Below are 13,489 nucleotides of genomic sequence, written 5' to 3'. Positions count from 1 at the left end.
CCCCCCCGTGCTCTGCCCGTTCCCGGCAGCGCTCTTGCGGCTGGAGGTGCCGAGGGACAACCCCCCCTGGGCATGGGGAAACCAGCTGGGCTGGGGCTGACCATCTCCCACGTGAGCCAGCCGTTCCTGAAACACATTGCTTGTGTCAGGGAAAAAGCAAACACATTTAATAAATAAATCAATGCACTTACTTACTTAATTATGAGGCCAAAGCTGGAGGAGCTATAAGACACTGGTAAATAAAGAGGTTCTGGTTGTTCCCCTGCCTTGTGTTGTCCTCATCCCCCCCCCCGCCTTGCCTCCTACCAGGATTTATTAAACAAGCTTCTGTCTCTACCAGTTATTTAAGATTACTTACTTACTTAAAATAATCCGCTGTGTACGTTACCAGCATCCACAGCCCAAAGGCCACTTTATCACTGCAAGGCTGGGCTGAGAGGAGCCACGGGCAGCAAAACCACCAGGAGCTCAGGACAGGGCAAAATCCAGCAGCGTTCCTGGCCTGCGGGATCCCACCGAGCTGCTGGGGTAGGGGCGGCTCAGGAAAGGGGCACCACTGGGGAGGGAAAGGAAAGGTTGAGGGGTTGAGTTTTTTTGTTTTGATTTGTTTTCAAATGGTGCAGCTTATCGTAGAATGGTTTGGGTTGGAAGGGACCTTTAAAGGCCATCTGGTCCAATCCCTGCGATGAGCAGGGGCATCTTCAACTAGATCAGGATGCTCAGAGCCCCATCCAACCTGGCCTTGAACGCTTGCAGGGATGGGGCATCCACCACCTCTCTGGGCAACCTCTGCCAGTGTTTCACCACCTTCATCATGAGAAAAGTTTCTTCCTTGTTTCTAGCTGGAATCTACCTTCTTTTAGTTTAAAACCATCACCCCTTGTCCTAGCACAACAGGACCTACTCAAAAGTCTGTCCCCATCTTAAAATCACTAAAAGGCCACAATAAGGTGTCCCCAGAGCCTTCTCCAGGTTGATCAACCCGACTCTCTCAGCCTGTCCTCACCTTAAAATCACTAAAAGGCCACAATAAGGTGTCCCCAGAGCCTTCTCCAGGTTGATCAACCCGACTCTCTCAGCCCGTCCTCACGGGAGACATGCTCCAGCCCTTGGATCATTTCCACGGTGCCCTCCGGCCCCACTCCCACAGGTCCACATCTTTCTCGAAGTGAGGATTCCCAGCTTCTGTGGGGCCTAATCCTGCTGCACACACCAAACTGCAGAGCCTCATCCCCCACAGCACCCACCCAATTCCCCGCTCCAGACCACGCATGGACCCCAGCACCAGCCCTGTGTCCTGGCGGGGAGCGACGCTGGTGCAGACCCGAAGCCCTTACAGCCCACGGGTGAGCAGCCACCCAACCATCACCGCAGGGATTGATTTGCCCCGTGGAGGAAAGCCACGTCCAGGTGCCATTCGCTGCCCCAGAGGCCTGCTTTGCCAGGCACCCACAAAATTAATTGCAGTTTCCAAGAACAAAAGCCAGTATCAGTGAAATGTGGGGTTGATGGTGGTTTTTTGGGGGGGGTCCTCACCTTTTCTGCTGGAGCAATCGAAGCTTTTGCAAGCTTAATTTCCTCCACCTGCTATTGCTTCATGCCTGAGCAAACAGCCAGCAGCTGAACAAGCACATTGGGGCTCGGGACATCCAGCTTTGTGGGCGGCTGTATATAAGGGACGGAGCTGAGCCGCATCCCATCAGAGCAGGAGCCTCCTCTCAGCCAGCCAGGCAATGCTGGCCTCCCTCACCCTCCTCCTGGGGCTGCCGCTCGCCCTCGCCACCGAGCTCTCCTGCGATACCCGGCTCGTCACGGTCACATTCGACAATGCCACCATCCCTGGGGTAAGCCCTGCCCTCAGCCTTTCCTATCAGCATCGCAAGCGGTTAAGGTCCAGGAAGAGGTTATGAACCCAGTCAGCAGCTCGACTCTTATCTCACTGCCTGTCCATGCTTATTTTCCTAAAAAAAAAAAAAAAAAAAAAAAATCAAGACTGCTGCACAGGAGCATGGGGACAGGGTGAAGCCTTGCAGCTCTGCCCCCATAAACTCATGAGCAGGTGCTTTTGGGGAAGCTCCTGCTTCCACCTCCCCATGCAAGCCAGGCTGGGCAGCCCCGTTTCCAGTGCTTCACTGCTCTATTCTAAGTCCCTCAAGTGACGGGGACTCAGATCATGAGTCTCCGTCTGCAAAACCCTTCACTGCATAAACATTATTTAGTCCCTTGGGGGTGTTTAAGGGGAGGGAAGTGATGAAAGCCAGGCACAGAGCAGGAGGGACACAACCGTAGAAACAAGAGGGGACAAAACCAAGAGCCCCTCAGCCAGCCGGGATCCTGCACAGGGCGGTCACCTACCAGGGTGCTGGTGGCCACAGGATGGCAGGGCACAGCATCTGGTGCCCCCAGCACAGACCCCAACCCTTCCCTGCTTCCCTCCTCTCCATAGCTCCTGGGACATTGGGTCTACATTGGCGGCGCCTCCACGTACCCGCCTCACCAGGAAGAGCTGAAGGCAGTGAAACACGCGACGTTTTCCTTGTTTCCCAGCAGCCACGAGGACGAGCTCAACGTCACTGAAATCATGAAAGTGTAAGGACAGGGATTCACTCCCTCACCGAGCTCCACCATCCCCAGGGGCATTTCCACCTGCTGGTACCACCCTCCAGGCTGAGACACCCCCATAAATTTGGGGCTGGAAAGCAGCTACACTAAATTTACTTAAGCTCTGCAGCCCAGCTTGAGTTCTGAATTCCCTTGGGTTTGGCTGGGGGTGGAATTTGCCCCATCTGACCTCTCTGCCCCACAGGAACGAGACGTGTGTGGTGAAGACCACCGGCAAGATCCAGGTCTTTCATCACAACTCCACCCTGGCACATGGTAAAGCCCCGGCCACAGTGTGGGTTGGAATGGTGGGGGGACAGACACGGCCGCTACATCTTGCACCCTCCTGTTTCTGCCCCCAGTATTTGGCATTCTGAGCCCCCAGCACCCAGCCCTTTTACACTGAAAAACGTGTCTGGAGGTGGGCAGAAAAAATTTCCCGCACCCCATGCAATGGGTCCAGCAGCACTGTGGGACACAACCAGGCCCCACCGGGACAAAGCTCCCAGGGTAGAGGGGATGAGCAGCCCCTGCCCCGCTGCCCGGGCTGAGCCCTGGCACGGGGCGACACTTGCCGACAGGCGACCCCACTCTCCCTCTGCCTTCCAGTTGATGACCAGGGGACTTCCACAGCCCAGCTGATCCAAAGCGACAAGGACCTGCTAATCATGAAGCACATCAAGGATGACTTCAGGAGCCTGAGCCTCTCTGGTGAGTGGATGCTGCCCTGGATCCATGGGGCATGTCCCTGCCCAGGGACACATCAATGGGCTTACCCAGCCCCCAATACAGAGAAGGGAAAGATGGGGGTGGGCAGGCAGCAATCTCCCATCCACAACATGGGAACCACCAAGGAGCAAAGCAACCCCTAAAACTCCCTTTTTTTTTTTTTTTTTTTTGTCCCCCTTCTCCCTTTACCACCCTGTTTCTCTGGCAGCACGAACGCCCAACGTGAGCAAGGAGCACCTGGAGGAGTTTGAAGCCCAGCTGCACTGCCTGGGCTTCACCGCTGAGGAGATGTTCTTCACCTCCGAACAGGTCCGAACCCTTCCCCAGGGGGCCAAGCCCCAGCCAGCTCCTGCCACTGGCTGGGATGGGGGTCCTGGGGAGGGATGTAAGATCGGTTCCGCCCCTGAAGCCCCTCTCCTCCCTGGTCATTCCCTGCTCTTGGGGTGATCTTGCAGCAAGGGGGCACTGACGGATGCTCTCCCCCTCCCGCAGGAATCCTGTCCCCTGCCTGGGGAGAAGACAGGCGAAGGTGACATGGAGCAGCAGCTGGCGTAACCTCTGTGGGCTGGGCTGGATGCTCCATCCTCATCCTCCTCCAGCCCCTTCATGGGGACGTCCTTGCCTGCCAGCCCCGGCCAGGCTCAGCTCAGTCTCAGGACTTTCTATCAAGGTTTTGTTTTGGTTTTTTTTATCCTGGATTAAATGTGCAGTTTCCCTGTTCTCACCCAGACCCAAAATAAACCCATGTTACAACCACCCGCTCCATCTCTGCCAGGAGCATGGGCAAGGCCCCCTGCTGCCTGCGGTGCTGTGTCTCTGAACCTGCTGAGAGACATGGAAAGTCCTGGATGAAACCCCACCAGGGCTGAGCGTGGCAGTGAGCATGGAGATGATCGTCCCTCCAGCCTGCTCCATTGCAGCACGGGACCCTCCTGGCCACCTCACCCAGCAGGCCCCCTCCAGCCATGGGGTGTTGGGATGCCAGCACCCTCCCATCATCCCTGACCCCATGGGGACACACGTAAACCTGCCAACCCCTTTGGGTTTCCTCCACCGTGACTCAAACCAACCAAGGCAGCTTTAGCACCCAAACACGTGAGTTTTCACCCACCCTGAGTTTTCAAACCAAATCCCACAAGGATGCGCCTGCGCTTGAGGGCTTGAACAGGGGTCACAGCAGGTTGGGGTGACATTGCACTTTCCCTGGGTGTCACTGAGCAGGGGAAGGGGGAGAGGACAGGAGAAACCATCACCCAGGACCAGACCAAAGTACTTGGGGATGCTCTGCTACTGGAGTGGGAAAGGCAACAGAAATAAAGCCAGAAAAACAGACACCCGGTGGCACGGGAGTGGGACAGGGGGGTTGGGGGAGCCACTGCAGGGGATACGTCCAGCAGGACCAGGGTGACCTCCTGGGGCCCTTTCAGCCCCATTTTTATAACCTGTTTTGGCAAGGAGGGGGAAAACGCCTTCCTGCCCTGGAAGAAGTTTGCTCTTTGCAGCCCCCCGGGCTTCATCCAAGGTGGAGGGCAGCTGCACCCCAGGCAGCACCAGGGGGGTGGGGGCTGCATGGTGCCTCATTTGCAGAGTGAGAGAGAACAACCATGGCTGCTCATTGGTAACAAAACAGGCAAATTTAGGGCAAATTTTCATTTTAAATGCAGCAAGCGCATCGCCCCCATCATCTCCAGCCACGTTCACAGCCCACAGCTATATGCTCACTGCCAGTGGCCACAGCCAAGGCCAGGGCAAGCAGCAAGCTCAGTACCAGGCATGCAGCTCTACTCTGGGCAACGTCCCCAAAAAGCGCTGGTTGCGTCACCACCACAGAGCCGGCAGCCCCTGGCACAGAACATCCACCCCCGCAGGGCTGCAAAAGCAAACAGCCAAGCGAGCGCGTCCGTCTGTCCAGGACTTTGCTCTCAGGCAGCCATGGCTGCGGCTGGGGTTGCTGCCGTCCTCAGCCTCGTAGTGCTGCTGCCCGCGACCGCCTTCCCCTGCGGAGCCCTTCACCCACAGCACCCGGACAACACCACGGCATCAAAGGTAGGAGAGAACAGAGCCCCGGGGGGCTGCCCCACTCCTGCAATGAATTTGTGGGTGCTCTGCTAAGCCTTGCTGTCCCCTGGGAAAGGAGGAAACCCTCCCTTGCCCCCCGGCACAGCTGCCGAGGCGCCCTCAGCAAAACATCTGCAACAAATGGGAAACGTTTGCTTTCCAAAACACCTCGAATTACCTGTTTTTCTCATGGTTCCCCAGCAAGCCCCAAAGGCAACCTACAAAACAAGGGAGGCTGGCTGGGTGGTTTTTGGTGCAATCCCCTGCAGCAGCGCAGGGCTGTCCTGGCCCTGCCGCACCACGCATGGGGCACCAGAGCCCACACCAGCACTGTCTCCCAATCCCCACGTTCATCTATTTTTTTTACCCCCTGTGCATTTGCACAGGTTTCCTTTTATTGCTGCCAACGTGGTGCAAGAGGAAGAACTAGCAGAGGCCCGAGGTCAATAATAAGCATTTTGCCACAGAGAGCGGGGAAATCTCTTCCCCAAAGCTCCCCCTGAAAACCCAAAAGCTCTCACCACCCTGCCCCTTTCTCCCTGCAGCTGCTGGGAACGTGGCTCTACGTGGCCGGGGCCGCCCAGTTCCCCCAGCACCTCCTGGAGATGCTGCTCATTGACCATGGCCACCTCCACGTGGAGCCCCGCAGCAGCGAGCAGGAACTGCTCATCAGCCAGCACGTGGCCGTGTAAGATCCAACCCTCAGGTCTCTGCCCTGACCCATCTCCTCCCACACTGCAGCCGTTTCAACAAGAGATACGAGCCTGGGTTCAGAATGGTTTTCCCAAGGGGAGAGTCTCTCCTGGCTTCTCTGTGCATGCTCTCCCATCCCCTCTCTTCCTCACCCCTTCTTTTATTTATTAATTTCAACAGCCCCCAGGTTTAGGCAAATTTTGCAGGGTTTAGAGGTCTGGCAGGCACCAACCCCTGCAGGTGTGGAGGATGCAGGATACAGGCAAGGAGACCTTTCCCAAGGTCCCTGCACCACAGCTGCTAACCCTGCCAGGCACCAAAACCTGTTTCCCCCCCATTCAGGGTCAGACTTTAAGGAGATGAATTTTTCCAGACCAACACAGGCAGCTTTTTGCAATTTCAGTTATTTTTTGGGGTGGAAAACATCTCAGCACCCAGGAGCCCTTGAGCTGGGCAGGGCACAGCTGAGACCAGGAGCTGCAGGTGGAGGTCAGACAAATGCATAGGAGAAATGGCTTAACTTTAACAGTGGGAGCAGTTAACCCTGCAGAGGAGCTGGCACAGCTGGGTTTCCATCCCACAGCTAGGGGCACATGCCTCCAGTGGGGCTGGGGACAGGTCTGGGGCTTCGCTGGTCCTTTCCAGGCCTTGGTGGGGGGTCTTTGCTCTCCTTCCCCACCTCACTCCCTTCCCCTCTCTCTCCAGGGGGGACGAATGTCTCACCAACAACTCCACCTACTTTGACATCACCACCAGTAACACCACGCAGGTGAAGCATGGTAAGCAGCACCGGCAGGCGCAGCCTTGGGGGTTATCACCCAGTCTTTTTTGGAAGGGCTGAGACACGCAAAGGGCTTATGTCAATGTTTTACATCATCTGACATTTTATTCCCGGGTTGCTTTGTCCGTTTGAAGCCCCGGTGGACTCCAAATGGCTCCCCGGGGCAAGGGGCACCCAGGGTCTAAACCCCACGAAGCAATGCCGTGCCAGGAGCAAGGAGCAAACCCGCTCATATTGCAAGGAAGGAGACCGCCTCATTTGTAAAGTTATTTCGCAATCCCTGTGGGAGAGGAGGAGAACATTTATGGCAGGTTTCAGCTCTGAAATAGTTTCCTCCTCGCTGAGGAAAGGGGGTGAGCCATTTGCGGTGGGAATTGCAAACCCCCGCAGCCGCGGTTTGCACTGCGATCCACATTCCTGCAGCTCCCCCTGCTCACGCCCCGAGCACCAGCGAGCCCACCCCACCCCACACACCACAACACTAGGACGGGAGCTGGGTGGCTTTGGCTCCTTCATGCCCCAGGCCCACGTTTAAGAAATTTAATCCAAATAAACCAAGAGCCAAACAACTCGCCCCACATCAGGACATTTGTCCTCACCCACTGCCAAGGGCTGGATCCTGGGGGCTACGGGCATTGCCTGCACCCAGGCTGCGGTTTATCACTGATGCAGCACTGAAAACCTGAATATTGTGGCTGTTCCCAACCTCAACTCTGTTCTCTCAAAGCCAAGACCCATCAAACCGTGGGGACGCTGATGAACCTCAGCTCTGAAGACGTTTTACTCATCCAGTACCAACTGCAGAGGGAAAGGACGTATTTGGGACTGTATCTCTATGGTATGCAAACTCCATCCTAAAGTAACTTAGAGCTATCGTGGGACACCAAAACACGCACATAAAATTATCGGCTACATCCACGCAGCAACCTGGTTTCACCAACAGTCAGTGATTTTCCCAAGATCGACGCTCCAGGGGTCACAAGAGTATTTACAAATCCCATTAAAACCTAAATCTCTTGGCAGAGCGGAAAGACCAAGTTAAAGACAAAACCCACTTACGCCATAAATGTTCAAAGAACAGGAAATAAACACAACTCAGCATCGATATCATCGTATAATCTCAGTATTTTCAAGCCAACCATGATTTTTCGGTACTTACCTCCCAGGGCAGAGCACGTGGCTTTGCAGCACGGGCAGAGGCAAAGCCGATCAGATCTACCCACAACCCCATAAAGCAGCATTTTAGACCTTGATAAGGCTTCCCCCATTGCCCTGCCAAGCTGCAAAGCAGTTGCTTAAGAGAGTTTGAAGACACATATGAAGACATACTCAGCCTTGGTCCCTCCTGATGCCCCAGGAGTGTCAGACCATCCTGCAATCCGTTAAAGCAGACAGGACCAGAGCTCTCTGGGGAGAGGCTTAAAAAAAGTGATACCCAAGGTTGGTTTTGTTCAGGTGTATTCACCACGGGGGCTGAAAGACCCCAGCAGCGATCGCCTCCGCAGCAAGCGTTGGTGGGAGCACAGGGATGGGAGGCAGCAAGGGCAGGGACGCAGCATGAAGGGCTGTGCCAAGGCCACCGGTCAGTATTTAACGCCTGGCAAATGCTTCTCCTTTTGCAGCCCGAAACCTGAGAGTGAGCACAGCCCACCGGGAAGAGTTTGAGCACCAGGCCAAGTGCCTGGGGCTGAGCGAAGAAGAGATCGTGTACGCACCGTGGAAAACGGTATGTGGCTGCTCATGGGTGGGCGAGGGTCAGCAGAGCCACCGCAGCCCCCCACCCCAGGCAGGGGTGCCAAGACCCCGGGCTGTAGCTCCAGCTGCCAAACTGGGGTCTTGCAGAGAGATTTTCAAGGTGGTGGAAATGATTTAGGGGACTAAGTAAAGGCAGGCTTGCTTTGACAGCGACAGTGGTTTAAAATAACACACACACCCCTGCTGATATGTGACTCCCCAAAGCAAATACCTGCACCTGAGCATCTCCAGTGGGAAACCCAGTAACTGTCTGCCTCCCCCTGCTAGGGGGGAGATAGCTAAAACATGGCATTTTTGCCCCAAAATTCCTGATTTTGCGCTGAAATTCCACATTCTGTCCCCCCGGCAGAAGCCAGCAGCAAGGGGCAGGAGGGGCCAGTGCCCCGGGGTGCTGCATGGCCCCGCTCCAGCCAAAGCCACAGCAATTTAAACCCCTAAAAACCTCGGCTTGTTTTCAGATCGGGATGTGATTTTCTGGCACCCAGAAGTGCTGCATGATGAGCAGGTTCACAGCCTGGCTGGCTGTAAATGGGGCTCAGGAAGGCTGCTCAAACCAGCCCTCCTCCTGCCCCGGCATGGGGTATCCAGCACAGAGGCTCCTTTTGGGCTGGGGTCCAGCCCTGAGCTCCCAGCCCCACAGGACATCAGGAAAGAGGCAACACAATCCACTCACACAAACCCAAGTTTTTTCTTTAGTTTTTCCATCAAAACATTAACCAGACCTAGCCCTAACCTCTGATTTAGGACATTTTATCCTGCAAATGACCCAGTCCCCAAGCCAGCTCAATGGGGCTCCTTTTGCAAAGCAGGGGGTGAAAAAATCTCTTACCTTTTCCTGTCCTGTCCATCCATTCCTGTCCTGGCCATCTGCTTGTCCATAGCAGGAGACTCTGAGCTTCCAGAGGTGCCCAAAACCCCACTCCAAGCTGCCGGACTGGACCTGACACCAACCAACCTCAACATGCTGCTTTTAGAAATATCCTGCACGGGTTCAGGGGAACCAGGGACAGGGAGACAGGCACAGGCTGAAACTCTGGTTGTGGGGCTGGGCCGGGGCAGGTCTCCTCTTCCCATTAGGCAACGGGCAGTACTTGGGAGGCAGGGCCCAGCTCCCCCAGATTAACAGCTGCATCACATTTAAATTTGAGCCAGACAAATTACACTTCAAGAAAGCCAAGGTGAGTGGAATAAGCCAGAACTGTTCGCCCTTACAAGCCCCAGAATGATGGCTGTTGGCAGAGAAGGGTTTCATGCCCAGCCGAGAGACAGGACACCATGTCAGAGGAGTAAAATGAAACCAATTAAACAAATGCAGAATAGATTCTGGGCACCTTTGTCATCAGGCTGAAATAATGGACGTGAACAGAGCACCAGCAGAGACTCATGTACCCCTGCATCAGCCCAAGGCATTCGCAGAGCCTAAACCACACTAATCCTGAGTGCCTGGGTAGCACAAGCTTTTTATTTCTGAAAAAGATTGAATCCCCCTCTACTTCAGAGCACACTTGCAGGCCCACCAGCATAGCACAGCTTTGCTCCAGAAATCTGGTTTCCTCCTTACAGCACAGGGGTGGAAAATGGCCCCAGCAGCAGCTCAGCAGCCAGATGAGCAGCGTCTGAGTGGGGCAGTGTGGGGAAGCCCCTGGCTTCTCCAGGCCCTCTTAGACTTGTAATCAGATAAAAAGGAAAAGAAAAAACACTTCTTTCTTCAATAAATTCTCTCCTGCTGCTGCCCTGGCAGTTGCACTTACCCCATCATTGTTGTTTTGGAAGGAGCTGTGTCAAGTGAAAGAAATGAAAAAAGGAAACTACCCATGCACGGAGCCCACGGCTGCAGTCACAGCATCGCCTCCCCCGGGTACCCACCAGCCTGGGAACACCGGTAACTGATGCCACATTGGGCAATAAACGTTTTCCTCAAATTCGATGCATTTTGTTGCTGAGATGCTGGAGAGCAGGGGTCCTGAAGAGAACAGAAGCGGAGCTTGCAAAAAGAAACTGAACACCCAATTCACCTTGTGTGCCGTTCGAGTAGGAGTTGGGAAAGGTCAACCTTAAGCAATCAGGGGTGCAAGACAAGGCGACACGGGGAAGGTTTTTTTCAGTGCTGACTCAGGCAGCTCAGCTTCACACCAGGTTTGCAAGAGAGCTCTACTAAAAAAAGCAGTACTTAAATGAGGCAGTAATAGAGACTAACCAGAAGGGGGCAATCATTAACTGTTTTAAATGAGGGAGCCAAGCATTTGGTGAGTAACTGGAATATATAGAAGGCTAGAAACTTCTCTGTAACTGTGGTCTGAGAGGAAGAGGGTGCTTAGCTAGAAGCGACCACCCAATACTCATAACAGCAGCTCAACTGCCCGAAGTGGCCCAGCCGGGGCTGATATCCCTGCCTAAAGCCTTTGGACTGGGCGAGAGCTTCCCTTCATGTTCATCCACAGCAAAGTTTGCAACATAATATGACGACACTGAAAAATTATCCTGCTGCCAGAGAGGGAGGGGGTGCTAACCCAGCCCAGGCAGGATTTTTACTTCCCAGAGAAAAAGGTCATGTTTCCTCATTTCCCAATAAGCTCAGCACCCTGGAGGCAAGAAGGTTGAAGTGCCAAAAATTGCCTTCCGTGCCTGCCGTACATCCCTGCACTCATCGGGCACCTCCCGCATCCGTCACCGCACCCCCGGCCCCAAAGGGAGGGAAGCACCATCCCTCTGCTTGTGAGAGGGAGGGGGAGTGTAAAGAGACTGCTTTTGCTGCGTGTCTGGGAAGTCACTCAGCTCTAAACCTAGTAATTAAGCACTGAAAATATCTCTCTTCCTTAAAAAGGAAGAAAAGGCGAAAAGCTGGAGGGAACACAGCGAAGAGCAGAGCCCTGCTCCTCCCTCTGCAGCACCGGGGTGCCCTGTCCCCGTGCGGCACCGTTTACTGGGCAGGATTTCAGCTTTGAGCCTTGGGCCCGATTCCTGTAGTAACAATGAATTTTACAAGGTCAAGTACAGCAGAGTCCCTCCTGCTCTCAGTGCACAGGTACCTGGCCAGCCCTTGCCTCAGACCCATCTTTATCAGGTTCTGATACAAAACACGCCCCCCACCTCCAGGAGCAAGACAGTGAAGGGCAGGAGGGGATGCTGCCAGCAGCCTCCAGCGACGCAGTCTGGAGCGTGACGGTAAGCATCTCAGCTGACCAAAGCTGACACCGCTGGAAAGCAGCGGCTCAGGTTACAAGGACCCAGACTTTATGAGTAGATTTATAGCTGAATAAGAGCCCTGAATCGCAGTCTGAGACACAGGGAACCAACAAACCCAGTCTGGCCCTTGCGGCAAGTTTTGTTAACCAAATTAGAGGCTGCTTGCCCTACCAGCTATGGTTCCTGAATGACCTTCAAGGATAGCTCCTGAAGAAAAAATTGTACAAAGCCTTTCTTTTGAAAACCCTGTAAGCCAGGTTCCTTCAAGGGCATAATTGGGCTGCAGAGTTTCCAGCTTTTCTGGGAAACTCACTTCTCTAGACAAGAGTTATGGATACCGCACAGATAAGCAAAGTCCAGCAACACTCAGAGATAGGTTAACAGTATCTGAACATCCCTGACTCATCACTATCATATCAGCCTTGACCTCAGGTTTGCCGGTTTTGCCTTTAAGAAGAATTCTGTTCTGTCAGGTCCTTGTAGGGAGAATCCTTCCTGGTGTCAGTGTCCTTTGTGAGAATCATCCCAGAAGAGTCTGGCCACCACAGCACCAATAAACCATATCGAGAAAGATGCAGACACGTGGTATCTCTTTGACAGACCTTTATTAGCAGACTGTTCCCTACATGAAGAATCCAAGTTAGATTTGCATTATAACAATTTGTGGTTACAGCTACAAAGATGGTTGTCATTTTGCATTGATTTTTGCATTCGGATATTCGTATTTCCATTAGGCCACACTGGTAGGAAGGAGCCACTGCAGAATTTATGACAGGTCTCAAGAAGGGGGCGGAAAAAAAAAAAAATCATATCACTAATCCAGATTGGTTAGATTTCCACGTGGCTAACTACTGACAGCACTGGATAGTCAAGGCAGAGCCCAACTAGGAAGACTCTCCATGAACCACCAAAATATGTCAGCAAAAAAGCAGCTGCTGAGTGCTAGCAAATCCTTTTTGGATTTCTCACACACTTCTCCACAGGGCCCAGTTGGATGCGAAGAGCACTGGCTCAGCAGCAGGGTCTGCTGATTCAGCCTCAAAGGACAACTGCAGCAGCTTGTGTCCAAGTGCAAGTTTCCTTCCATCTCTCTGGAAACTTGTATTTTCTTTAGTCCCTGAGATTTCTCTCATCCCCCCTTACCTAAAACTTCCCCAAGATCGCTCTCAATTAGCCATTGTGACATCCAACATGCACAGACCTTCTACTTCCCAACTTCAGCCATCCACCTGAAACCCTTTCAGCCATGCACAGAGGCAATTCCAAAATAAGGCAAGCCCCACAGTGCACCCTCTCCCCTCCTCCCAAGGTACTGCTTCCTCACCAGCTCCCTTCTTGCTACAGAATTTCTCTGGGCTGAGGTCCTCCAGCAACAACCCCAGATGTGGGAAAGGCAGCTCAAGGCCCACAGGGAAGGTACGCAAGCGACTTCAGCGTCCCTCCCCACAACTCAGCTGTGTAATGTAAGAGAACAAATAGAGAACTTTTTAAAACAGGAGAAATACAAGCACAGTAACAATATTTAAACAAGTCTATAAAAATAGTCTGACATAACTCTGTTCAAATAAATACAAAATAAATATGCTTTAAGCAGTAAAACAGTGGAATGCAACGCTGGTCCATTTTGCCCAAAATGAAAAGTTGGATGAGGATCTCCCAGGCCTCAGAAGCCAGATCCTATCAACT

General features: G+C 53.6%; 2 protein-coding genes across 2 annotated transcripts; both read left to right on the top strand.

Moving 5' to 3' along the window:
- The first annotated feature begins 1,683 nt into the window (after positions 1-1,683).
- LOC104122397 (alpha-1-acid glycoprotein) lies at positions 1,684-3,885 on the top strand. The gene is made up of 6 exons (XM_009634519.2): positions 1,684-1,844; positions 2,447-2,589; positions 2,807-2,877; positions 3,211-3,312; positions 3,539-3,639; positions 3,823-3,885. Exons 1-6 carry the CDS (start codon positions 1,734-1,736, stop codon positions 3,883-3,885), a joined length of 591 nt encoding a protein of 196 aa, XP_009632814.1. The 5' UTR covers positions 1,684-1,733.
- Positions 3,886-5,262: 1,377 nt separating this feature from the next.
- LOC104122386 (alpha-1-acid glycoprotein-like) lies at positions 5,263-10,507 on the top strand. Its single transcript, XM_009634508.1, has 6 exons — positions 5,263-5,376; positions 5,934-6,076; positions 6,787-6,860; positions 7,590-7,700; positions 8,485-8,588; positions 10,391-10,507. Exons 1-6 carry the CDS (start codon positions 5,263-5,265, stop codon positions 10,505-10,507), a joined length of 663 nt encoding a protein of 220 aa, XP_009632803.1.
- The last annotated feature ends 2,982 nt before the right edge of the window (positions 10,508-13,489 follow it).

The sequence above is a fragment of the Egretta garzetta genome, unplaced genomic scaffold (genome assembly GCF_000687185.1).
Source record: "Egretta garzetta isolate BGI_Z169 unplaced genomic scaffold, ASM68718v1 scaffold190, whole genome shotgun sequence".
NCBI lineage: Eukaryota > Metazoa > Chordata > Aves > Pelecaniformes > Ardeidae > Egretta > Egretta garzetta.
Note: the sequence above shows the minus strand (reverse complement) of the source record. Positions and strands in the feature narration are given on the sequence as shown.

Bases quoted from the DNA above. Each gene is read 5' to 3' on its own strand.
- LOC104122397 (XM_009634519.2), top strand. From the start codon at position 1,734: ATGCTGGCCTCCCTCACCCTCCTCCTGGGGCTGCCGCTCGCCCTCGCC. The intron at 2,590-2,806 runs GTAAGGACAGGG...TCTGCCCCACAG, and splicing joins GTCACTGAAATCATGAAAGT to GAACGAGACGTGTGTGGTGA. The intron at 3,313-3,538 runs GTGAGTGGATGC...TTTCTCTGGCAG, and splicing joins CAGGAGCCTGAGCCTCTCTG to CACGAACGCCCAACGTGAGC.
- LOC104122386 (XM_009634508.1), top strand. From the start codon at position 5,263: ATGGCTGCGGCTGGGGTTGCTGCCGTCCTCAGCCTCGTAGTGCTGCTG. The intron at 6,861-7,589 runs GTAAGCAGCACC...GTTCTCTCAAAG, and splicing joins CACCACGCAGGTGAAGCATG to CCAAGACCCATCAAACCGTG. The intron at 8,589-10,390 runs GTATGTGGCTGC...TTGTTTTGGAAG, and splicing joins TGTACGCACCGTGGAAAACG to GAGCTGTGTCAAGTGAAAGA.